General features: G+C 35.2%; 1 protein-coding gene across 1 annotated transcript; it reads right to left on the bottom strand.

Annotated features, from left to right (window-relative positions):
* Positions 1 to 3,465: 3,465 nt before the first annotated feature.
* Positions 3,466 to 12,614, bottom strand: LOC113638136 (CUB and peptidase domain-containing protein 2-like). The gene is made up of 13 exons (XM_047801140.1): positions 12,201 to 12,614; positions 11,394 to 11,414; positions 10,814 to 10,976; positions 10,350 to 10,618; positions 9,962 to 10,101; positions 9,610 to 9,866; positions 8,768 to 8,849; positions 6,858 to 6,933; positions 6,247 to 6,267; positions 5,096 to 5,258; positions 4,625 to 4,893; positions 4,179 to 4,324; positions 3,466 to 4,078 (listed from the first exon to the last, which is right to left on the bottom strand). The coding sequence occupies exons 1-13, from the start codon at positions 12,259 to 12,261 to the stop codon at positions 3,821 to 3,823; spliced, it is 1,926 nt and encodes a 641-aa protein (XP_047657096.1). The 5' UTR covers positions 12,262 to 12,614; the 3' UTR covers positions 3,466 to 3,820.

Below are 12,614 nucleotides of genomic sequence, written 5' to 3'. Positions count from 1 at the left end.
GTCACGTTGTCAAGGAGAGCGTGCCCAGGACTACATTTACAACCTGAGCACCAGCACATACACAATTTCCTACAGCAACCGACAGATTCCCACCATCTCTTAGGGTACAATGAAGGTACATATCAAAATCTAGTTTCTTTTCTGGCACCATGGTGCCGGGATGAAGATGTCCGGACAGCCAGACTCTCAAACAACGTCTAAAACATCTAAAGACCTACCCCTTCTTGAAATTCTTAAATTAACACTTGTGTTGTCTGTGTGCTTTTCCTGATATATTGCCTTACCCAAATGAATTTTTAAACTGATAGCATTCTTTGTCTGTGTCCTTGTGAACCAGTATCATGATGTATTAATTTATAGAGACCTTACTTATATATGTATCTTTGCTTATGCATGTTTGCCAAATGCCACAAATGTAAATGAAAATTATCAGATTTGTAAATCCCTGTTGTCAAAGTTACACTCTGACAACACAAACTTTTTAAAGCTCCAGACTCCCCAAACAATTGAAAACAATACAGTATATAGCAACGCAGCACAGTGTATGTAGTATAGATACTATTACACTAGAGACTGCAAAAAAATAAAGTGCTTCTCTGAGTGCTGTTCATTACCATAACGTCACTGAGACAATTCTTTTTGACAGATTTGATTTCTCTAAATTGTTAGAAGCAGAAATACCCTTACTTAATGTCACACAATGTGTATTGTTCATTTATCCAATCCTCTTTAAATACACAATTATTACACAGTTATATAGCAGCAATCATTTAAAATATGTTGTTTCTGCTTAGTGTTCACATTGCAGGTAAATATTATAAGCTTTCCAATTTATAATAATCTAGTAGATAAATATATAAATATAATTAGACATTAGACATACCCTTTTTCACTCATCTGATTTTTATCTTTATGCTATGATGAAACATTTCTATTCTGATGAGGCATGAGGGCCACTGTGGTTTAAATGGTTTGGTTAGACTTAAATGTAAATTTAATAGACTTAAATAGACTTAGATATTCCATAAGGTCTGAAAAAAGAAACAAAATGAGAGTGAAATGTGAGAACAGCAATCAGGTAAACTTGTGTTCTCTTCAGATTTGATGTCAGCAAGTGCAAATAACAGTAAAGTTAAGTTGATGTGATTCTGTCTCTAGTCTCTATCTGACTAGCTAAATTAGCTGTGCAGTGCTGCCAGTGCATCTCTAGGCCTGTCTGTCTGTCACACAACAATTTATTGCGTGAACATTCGTGTGAATAAATGCCCAAGGGCAACGGTGTTTATAAACGGCAGTTCAATAACCGCACCGCGCGTGAACATGCGTTCATATGTGCATGCAATCGTGTACAAAATGACACGCGTGCTTTCCAGCAGCGACATCTGTGTGGGGACTTGTACAAAAAATAGCATGATAGAACTCCTAAATGACAATGTTTATAGTCTCTCATTGAGATTACAACAACGTTAATGCAATATGAAAACCAATGGATTTACATTGGAGTGGGCATAATGCCAGGTCAATATGAATGCATATCCCTCAGTAAATAATTACCATCAGGCTTCAAGTATTGCTCTCATGCATACTATAAAACACAGTGATACGGTATGGCAAGCAATTTTAGCTTTTATACATTCACATGATATTAATTTTTGATATCAAGAATTCAGTTTTCAATACTTAAAATGTAAATATTAAGTGTGATTTCTAGTAGTAACCATATTTTTGATATCAGGAATTACATTTTACACTAGTAAAAATAATTTCTGATATCGGCTATTGCATATTCACTAGTTGAATATTGCAAGAGCCAAGTCATATTATAAATAATATTTTATATTTGAAAATGGAAAAAGAGGAATCTGAGGGAGGCAGTTTAAGTGGGGCCTATTGCAGCTTATAAAATGAATGGGGTGTCAAGTGTGAATGTGTGGCAAATGGATTACATGGCTCACGGGTCAAGTAGGATGGCCCCTTAGCAGAATTTTGCTTAAGGCCCCAGGGAGGTCAGGACCGGCTCTGACTATATACTATATTTATAAGCCAATTAACTAAATGAGAAGTATTGAGGGGAAGGGACGAGAGTGGTGCTAAAGGAAAGAAAGTAACAAAACAACACTAACTAATTTGGTTTGACCCACTAACCGGACTAACAACTCAAAATGTGTAAACAAAAGTCTTCAGCGTAAAACGCTCTATCTAAACTACTCTATCTAGGCAAAATGCAAAACTTACAAGGGGTGGCACTCACTCCTAAACTAGTGTGTCTAATACATAGGTAAGTTATCCTACGTGTGCACAATGTATGTCGTGCGAACTCTTACCTGTCCACCTTTCCCCTTAAACCAGAAACAAGTCACCAACCATATACACAAACGGTGACAGAACAGAACAAAAGAGCGGTTACTACATAAACAGTATGCAAACTCACAAACACTTGGCTTTTAGACAAAGTTTGACAATGATGATGATTGAGACGCTCAGCCTAACTCGCACTCCTCTGGCGGCATTTCTTAAAAGTAATGGGATGCGGGATGATTGGTGCAGATACCCATGACGTCACTTTTAAAGCCGGGAGATTGACGATTCAGAGGACCAATGGGGAAACTGTGGAAGGACCTGAAGAGAGACAGCGCGAGAGAGCAAAACACAGGCACAGCCACACAGACGTAACAGCCATATATGTGTCATCTTCACCATTATATCCATATATGTGTGTCTTCACCATCATACTCATATATGTGTCTTCACCATCATACCCATATATGTGTCGTCTTCACCATCATACCCATATATGTGTCGTCTTCACCATCATACCCATATATGTGTCTTTACCAACATACCCATATGTGTGTCATCTTCACCATCATACCCATATATGTGTCTTTACCATCATACCTATATGTGTGCCAACTTGTTGACACAAAATTCGAAGCACAAGATTGTGTACAATGTCTTTATATAGTGTAGCAGTATAACTTCACTTCTCTGGAATTTAAGTGCCCAAACATGTTCCAGTATGGAAAATGCACAAACAGAAATGTCTATTAAGACCGTTTGCCACGGTCAGATTGGTAGGATTAGAATAGTCTACACACTGAGCCTTGACCTCAAGCCTACTGAACACTTTTGGGATAAACTGGAACAATGACTGCACCCCAGACCTCTTTGCTCTTGCTGCTGTATGAACAAATCCCAACAGTTCCAAAGTTCTTGTGCAAAGAGTAACTAAATCTGGAGTGTGATGTTCAAAACACAACTCAGAGTCATGGTCAAATGTCCACAAAATTTGGCCATTCATTGTACACATGTATCTTTTATTTGAAACACTTAAGTTATTAATTGATTTAATAAGAAATATGCTAATGATCATTTATCCAATCCAATCATGTTTTTTGCATGTTAATTGTTTATAATGTATATTTAATATTTTATTGAATTCACATAGAATTGAATAACTCACTATATATGTACAAAATTTAATTCCATTCTACAAGTTTTTTTAATGATTTAAATTTTTATTTTAGAGCAGAAGACTAGAGAAAGAGACAGGGGATCCTCAGCAAGGATAAAGATGAGCTGATTGGCTTTCTCACTATAGACTATAGACAGATTGTTCTTTGTCCTTATTAAACAGATAGTACAGATGCTATCTTTAAAATGTAGATTTGTAGATTCCTTTTTAGATTTTGTAGAAAATTCAGATTCAGAAGTAAAAGTTATAGATAAAATCATGTGGTTATTCTGTAAGACACTGATGACATACAGTAATATACGTTAACTTCTGTCATATGTGCATATATGTTTAATTTGACTGACATCAGTAGAGGTTGCAAAGGAGAAAGATGGAGAAAAAAAGGATCAGACAGAAGAGGTTAGGGGAGCCACAAGTGCTATTTGATGTAACAAATCCAAGATTGCTGTTGCCGATCCAGCTGCTAATCCAGTCTTGGTACTGAGACACTCTGGTGTACACACCGGGAATATTGGGTAAAGCGCAGCCATAGCCAAAGCTCACAATCCCAGCCTGAACCCAAACTCCATTCTCCTGGACCACTAGTGGGCCTCCAGAATCACCCTGCATGGACAACAAGCTGGTAGCTACATATCTGTTTGTTCTATTTTCTATAACACCGAACTGTGAGCAGAAATATTATGACACATGGTGAGTTTCTTACCTGGCATGAGTCTTTTCCTCCCTGAGCTAAGCCAGCACACATCATATTGCCTGTGATAGAACCATTTCCATATGATGTTGCACAGTCACTGTTACTGACAATTGGCAACTGCACCTCCTGCAGGGTTTGAGGGGACGGCAGACTCACTGTGAATAGCCAAGATTTTTTTCTTTTTATATAAATTTACAATTTATATAAACTTTGCTGAAAAATCTAATTTGGTCTAATTAGCTACCAATCACCAAAACACCAGAACTTATTTTTCAGTATCCTTGTTATTTGACTTAAAAAAACAATAATTGTTTGACATTTTTAAGTTGTTATATTTTTGATAAACTTTTATAAAAGGGTCATTGTTTACAGATATTTTTTCTTTGGCCAAATCAAATTAATACATTAAATTAAATTAATTTAACATGCCATCCGCTCGGTTTGGGCATATTTACCTCCAGAAGCAATAGTACCCCATCCTGTGACCCAGACTTCAGTACCAGCAGGAAAAGAACTGCTGCTTGCTGCGAGGCACACCGGCTGGATATAATTATTGAACGTCACTGAAGAAGAGAGCTGGACCAGTGCAATGTCATTGTCTTTGGTGTTATCATCATAATTTTGGTTAATGATAACTATACTAGCGCTTCTTTGCTGCTGATTAGAGTTAGCTAAATCCAGACTTTCCATTCCTAAATTGATTGTGATTCCAGATGTTGAGGAGCTGAAAATAAAAGGAAGAGATGTCGAGACTGATATTATGATGTACTTTTGTCACTCCCCATTCCCATCAATAAATAATAACTTACTTACAGATATTTATGAAATACGTATGAAATATGTGTTGAACACTCAGGAAAAATCAAGTACCTACATTATTATTGTGTTGTTATTTTAGACTTTGGAAAGCACAGCTCGGTATATACCTTTGGAAACAGTGAGCAGCTGATAAGACCCAGTTCGCATTGATCAGGCTGCCACCACAGAAATGGCTGCCGCCTGATTGAAAGCTGACCTGCCAAGGCCAGGATCCAGGAGAGGCATCTGCACCACCCACAATCTTGTTGTTCAGTGGAGCCTGACCACAAACTGGGAGAAAAGAAAGAGATCACAGAAACAAACATACTCATTCTCAACTTTATGAGCAACAATTATTTAAATATAATAAACTATTATTTAAATATAATTAAAAATCACACTGTAAATTTACAGTAACTGGGTTGATGGGTAGTTATTGTTAGTTCTTTTAAATTTATTATTATTATTGTTAAATTGAATTATAATTGACATTGCCTAGCTCTGTGCAACCAGCAAGATCTTGCCCTCCCTGTTTTTGGTCTCTGTTTGTATACCAAGAGCGTCATATGTTTTGTCTTTGTTTTTAGTTCTCTTTGATCTTCACCCGTTTTATTATTGGTTTACTTCCTTATTTTCTAGTTTGTATTCAAACCTTTGTGCTGACATCGTGTACCTCTTTGTGTTTGATGTTTTTGACCTTTTCTGTTTCCTAATCTGGATCAAATTCTTACTTTGCTGCAGGAATTAAGATCCCAATAAACTTTCTGGATGTTTCTGGATATTTCCCAACAACATCACAGGTCTTATCTTCTCTATAAAGTGAATAATCTGTGCCCTACTTTAAAGACAAATACTGAAAAATAGGTGGAAAGTAATAAAAAATGCGGCTCTAACCGTAATGTCAATCTATGAAAATCACAAATTGCATAATATTTGAAATAACTCCATTGATCATTACAGTTGTGAATTGTGTATATGGTTGTGATGTATGGTAATTCCTCTGTGTTTGCCACAATAGTGAATGACCCCTTTTTTATCTCTGTACATGTGAATCACATGTGAATCACATGTACAGGGAGATCTTTTCAGAGTTACTCTTTTTTAACACCAATCGACTAAAAAGATGAACATTGACTTGGAGTTTCATTCATTAAAGTTTCCGTTTACTTTGAAACCACCATGAACCTGCTCACAAACCGGTAAGTTCACCTTTTAATACATGTAAGCATACAGTGTGGGTGTGTGTGTGTGTGTGTATGTATGTGCAGTTTAAACATACCATCCAGCTGGGAAAATGAGCCTAATGGAAAACAAAGAGACAATCCCAGTTTCAGAGAGAGTTGAAAATGAATTGTATTCTAAATATAGCATAAGGAGGAGCCAACATGACTATAATAGAAACTCAAAGAAACCTCAATTATTATAAGACTGATTGAATAAACACAAGTTGAATAGACTATAGTCTACAAAGAAATGCCTTTATTCTGTTCTTAGTGTTTCCATTTTTTCTATGTTCAGAAACAAAGTTCTGTGTGTCTAGGCGACGAATATTCCCATACCTATTTAAAGGAATAAAAGGATATAAATATACTGTTGAAATTAAGCTATTATACTGAAACAAATATCAAAAGACTACATTTATTAGAATAGATTAATTATGTAGGCCAATTCCTGCATATTTATTCAGAATCAACCTCGTTAGGATAAATAAATAAACATTTTTGTTAAATTACAAAATACAAATACTTGCAAGTCTTAGCAACAAACTAGCAATTGTGATGTCTATAAATATTTACCCGATTCTCCTGTAGCTTTATATATAATATATTGAAAAAACAATCATAGATTAAATGCCGTACTCATCAGAACCAGTTTTCCCTTTACACTTACCTGGAGCATTAATGAGTAGTGTGAATACAACGCACAGAACTTTTGACAAGTAAATATCCATCACCTCCTGTGTCCTCTTGTGTCAGGTAATCATATGTCTATGAATATCCTGTGCATGTAAATCTACTCTTTTTACCCCTATGTAAAGGGTAACCTCCCCAAACTACGTCATCTGTTTGTTTCCTCAAAAGACTTTATTTTCTGTGTTGATCTAGAACTGGTTCTCTAGGTGAAGGCATCACTTGAGACATGAGTGGCTCTTTAAAAAAAGATATTTGATCAAACAATCAGTGTAACATATGCAGTTAAGTCCAAAGGTTTGCATACATCCATGCTAAAGACATTCGATGTAACTCAACATGTCTCATTTTATCACATAATTACATACAGTACAGTGTATATAACAAGTCTACAGACCCCTGTTAAAATGGCAGATTGTTGCTGTGTAAAAAATAAAACAAAGATAAATTATGTCAGAGCCTTTTATAACTTTTATGAGAAATTGCAACCAATATATTAAAGTGGAAAATAATAAGAATAATTTTAGGAGAAATAAAATTAAAAATTAAAAATTAAAAATGAACTGGTTTATCTTTTTTCCCTAAATGATTCTTATTGTTTTTCAATTTAATATATAGTTTGAAATTTTACAGTAAATGTTCGAAAAGTTTCTGACGATTTATCTTGGCTGTTTTTTTTTTTTTGTTTTTTTAATTATCACAAAACATGTCATGTTAATAGGGATGTGTCTTTTTATATCCACTGAAAGAGTTAAATTTGAAATATTAGCTAACAGTCTGATTTATTTAAGCTGAGATTTTAAATAATGTTTCAATGGGTCAGAACCTTTTATGCACTTTGTGCATATTTGTAATGCACATTAGATTTATCACATTAGTTGACTTGAATTTAAAAATATCAGTTTAATTAATTTCTTTTGGGGAAGTAAGAAAAGAACACAGACAACATAGTTTTTACTAAACCAAGTGCAAATACAAGTACATTATTTGGATGCCTTGCTTTTTTAATTTGTTCAACTTGGATCAAACACTTGTTTTTGCACATTTCTTTTGGCAGTACTCAGTCGGTTCACAGTTTTACTCTGGGTTTCAGGTCAAGGCTTTGTCAAAGACATTTTAGTAATTTCACATTGATGTCCTTAAACCATTTTTGTTACTCTGGAGTAATCCTTTTTGTCCTGTTCAAAGTGCAAAATGTTCCCCCTGTTCTTTAAACCATAGCAATTACAAAACTTAAAAAAGCATTTTTTGTTTCACCTGACCAGCAGACACTCCTGCAGCAGGCTAGGTCTTTGTCCTGCTGATTGCCTGCAAACTTTAGTCTGGTTTTATTTTGGCCATTTTTGACTAGGAGAAACATTTTTGTGCAATACCCTTTTAGGCCATGGCATCGGGACCCTAATGGTATACGTACTGTACATACTTTGGGACCTGATGCCTCAAAAGAAAGATGTCACCGTTCTGTGCCATTTGATTTAACTGCACTTGATCTAATGGCGCATTCTCTGTTGCTGCTCAGAGAGGGATACGATGAGTCTTCTCAAAGCTTCTGAATCTCTTTAAGCTCTTGCTTCGGTTAGTTTTTGTTCCAGATAGACAAAAACTCTGGAGGTCTAAGTTTTACTGCAGGGCACAAATTGGGCACAATGAGAAATACTCTGCTGGTTTGCCTTCATGTAATATATCACGGTCAGTTAATTGGTGTGGTTTAAGCACCAGTTTGCTAAAACATTTCTATAAAAATAGGTCATATGAGCAAAAACCCCAGGTTGAACCACAACCACCCCAGAGTTTTCACGGAGAGAGCGCCCAGGAAGGAGGTTTCAGCTGAGTACTTCCCATCAAGTCTCCATTTGCAAACAGGGCAGCAGTACATCCACAAATTCATACAGCCAACAGTTGTAGCACCAGTGTAGCAGAGTTATACTCTGCAAGATTCTTATCTGTTCTGGCGCCTAGGTAATGGAATGAACTGAAAAGCTGAGTCACAGGGAAACAACCCGATGTTCCAGACAAATGTAGAACCTTTGCCAAGGTACATTGATGACTCTCTCATGACTCATGGTGCTTTTATGCTTCTATGCTTCTATTACGACTTCTATTTATTTGCCAAATGTATATACATCTGAGTTTCATTATCAGATGTCCACAAACCTTTGGACATTCACTGTATATATGTTTAAGCTCAAAATACATGTGTTACTAAATTATGCAATTATTGCTTTTTCCATGCTAATGAGATTATTCATGTGTATTGTAAAAAATCACATACAATGTAATACTTTATAAAATTAGATACAAAACTGAATTACATGATCAAAATTCATTTAATAATGGCATTTTGACATTATTATTTTATTAGACTTGGTTGTTCGGTTACATAAAGCTTATCATTGTAAATTGCTACAGTGGCTACAAGGAACAACTATAAAACTGATTAAAAAAAATAAAACAAAAAATAAAACAAATGCTATAACACATCAGATTGCAGAATTGCAAGCTCGAAACCTGGTGTTGTAACAGCCATTACCAGGAGTGCAGAAAAAGGAAATTTTTGTGATCTATAGATAACTTTTTCAATTACATGTTATTAAAAAGGAATTTAACTACAGTAAACATGGCGAGTTCTGTTTTGATCAGTAAAGAAGGCAAAATGGACAGAGTAAGAGCTAAGTATGCATCTACTGTAAGACAGTAATATGTGCATATATGATTAATTTGACTGACATGACTAGAAGTTGCAGAGGAAAAAGATGAAAAAGAAAAAAAGGATTAGACAGAAGAGGTTAGGGGAGCCACAAGTGCTATTTGATGTAACAAATCCAATATTGTTGCTGCCGATGTTGCTGTTAATCCAGTCTTGGTACTGAGACACCCTGGTGTACACACCGGGAATATTGGGTAAAGCGCAGCCATGGCCAAAGCTCACAATCCCAGCCTGAACCCAAACTCCATTCCTTTTGACCACCAGTGGGCCTCCAGAATCACCCTGCATGGACAACAAGCTGGTAGCTACATATCTATTTGCTCTGTTTTGTATAACACCGACCTGTGAGCAGAAATACTATGAGTTGGGTTTCTTACCTGGCATGAGTCTTTTCCTCCCTGAGCTAAGCCAGCACACAGCATATTGTCTGTGATAGAACTATATTTTGTTGCACAGTCACTGTTACTGACAATTGGCACCTGCACCTCCTGCAAGGTTTGAGGGGACGGCAGACTCACTGTGAATGTCAATGATGAACATTTTATCTTTTTATATAAATGTACAATCCACCAAAACACAGTAGGTATTTCCCAGTATATATATATATATATATATATATATATATATATATATATATATATATATATATATATATATATATATATATATATATCAAAACAATATTATATATATATGTCAAAACAAATTAATACATTAAATTAAATTACTTTAACGTGCAATCCATAGGGTTTTGGGCATTTTTACCTTCAGAAGCAATAGTACCCCATCCTGTGACCCAGACTTCAGTACCAGCAGGAAAAGAACTGCTGCTTGCTGCGAGGCACACCGGCTGGATATAATTATTGAATGTCACTGAAGAAGAGAGCTGGACCAGTGCAATGTCATTGTCTTTTGTAGTAGAATCATAATTTTGGTTGATGATAATACTACTAGCACTTCTTTGCTGCTGATTAGAGTTAGTTAACTCCAGACTTTCCATTCCTAATTTGATTGTGATACCAGATGTTGAGGAGCTGAAATTAAAAGGAAAAGATGTCGAGACTGATATTATGATGTACTTTTGTCACTCCCCATCCCAAGTTATTTACAATAAAACAGTAATAACTTACTTACAGATATTTATGAAATACATATGAAATATGTGTTGTACCTACATTATTATTGTTTTATTATTCTAGCACAGCTAGAGCACAGCAAAGCACAGCTACCTTTGGAAACAGTGAGCAGCTGATAAGACCCAGTTCGCATTGATCAGGCTGCCACCACAGAAATGGCTGCCACCTGATTGAATGCTGACCTGCCAAGGCCAGGATCCAGGAGAGGCATCTGCACCACCCACAATCTTGTTGTTCAGTGGAGGCCGACCACAAACTGGAAGAAAAGAAAGAGATCACAGAAACAAACATACTCATTCTAACATTAAGAACAACAACCATTATTACCATGAATTGAAAGTAATTTTATTTATATTTATTTAAAATACTTTAAATATTTTCAGACCACTGACATTAGTAGCCATTACATGTAGACTTTTTAAGCAATTTGTGCTACACCTGATCTCTCACAGTACCCACAGTAAATTATTTTTGCAAGACAAGTTGCTTTGTGTATGTATCAGCACTATGCTCTAAACTCTGACTCTTTTACTGTGGTAATCATCTTTAAGCTTAATACTGAGGTAAGGATTTTAGTTCACTTGGATATCAAGTTATCACAAACGTGCTAGTGGACAAACTGGTCAATCTAGTATGCAGCCTTTATTTTAAAAACAATGAATCAAGAACTTACCATCCTGCTGGGCAAATGAGTCTAATACAGAAAGAAGAGAGAAGCACAGTTTCTAAATACATGAATATAAATAAGCAACATAAAGATTATAATTTATTTTTATTTAATTTATTATTAAAAAATCTAGATAAAGCTTTTTTTCTGACATTCTGAGATTAGAAAAACATCTCAGAAATGATGGTTTGGAAGGTTGGAGGATGATTATTAAGCAGATGAACTGATTGAGCTCACTAAAAGATTTGGAGATACTGTTACTGCACCAGTCAAACAGGTTCAGTGCCAAACAAGTCTGAAATGTTTGATTTCTTTTCATCAGTAACTTCCTTAATATCTAAAATATATTTTAAAGTTAGTTTGCTTTTTAAAAATGACATCTTTGCAAGTGAATATATTAAATGTAGTATAGCCAATTACAAAAATTACAATGTAATAAAATTTTAATTTTGTACATGTAGGTATACAGATATAGATATAGCAGTCTAAATAATGTATTTTTTTTAATATCTAGAACCAAATCAATGTAATGAGATTTTCAGCTAACTGCTCTGTATAGTATGTGTCATGTGAGTGTTCAACATCAGAACACCAGCTTTTTGGCTTTATTACATATGCAAAGTTGTCAGTGTTTAATTAAGGCATAAAAAATACAACTAACTAGTAACTATGATATTTCCACTTTTAAAAAATGAACCTATTCACTTGTAACATCTTGAATTAATTGCAATACATTGATTATATAACAGATTGAATGCAATATTCACCAGCACCTGTACAACATAAAAGGACCTACACAACCAATTCACTTACCTGTAGAATTAAGGACTACAGCAAACACAACACACAAGACCTTCCACAAATGAATCCCCATTCTCTTGTGTCTGCTTCGGTTTCAGGATGTCTTCTGTGTCTTGATGTTATGTGTCTGTAAATGTTTTGTAGTATATGCAAAGCAGATGAAAACTGTAACCACCTCTAGATTTATGATTTGTTACATACACTCATGAGGGGTTACTTAGAACACTGATAAAGAGCTAGTACTTCTACCAACATCTTTAACTCAATGAAAGCAAAACTGACTTGATATCTGCATTAAAAACAACATACCATCCATACAGTGCATACCAGGGAGTGGTTCGTCGAGTGTCAGGAGAATGGCTGTAGTCAAAAGCATTTAATAACATGCTTAGAATTCAATTGTAATGAACTTGTGAGACAAGTAGC

This window comes from Tachysurus fulvidraco, chromosome 15, assembly GCF_022655615.1.
Source record: "Tachysurus fulvidraco isolate hzauxx_2018 chromosome 15, HZAU_PFXX_2.0, whole genome shotgun sequence".
Taxonomy (NCBI): Eukaryota; Metazoa; Chordata; class Actinopteri; order Siluriformes; family Bagridae; genus Tachysurus; species Tachysurus fulvidraco.
The sequence above is the reverse complement of the archived record's forward strand: the minus strand, read 5'-3'. Positions and strand labels throughout refer to the sequence as shown.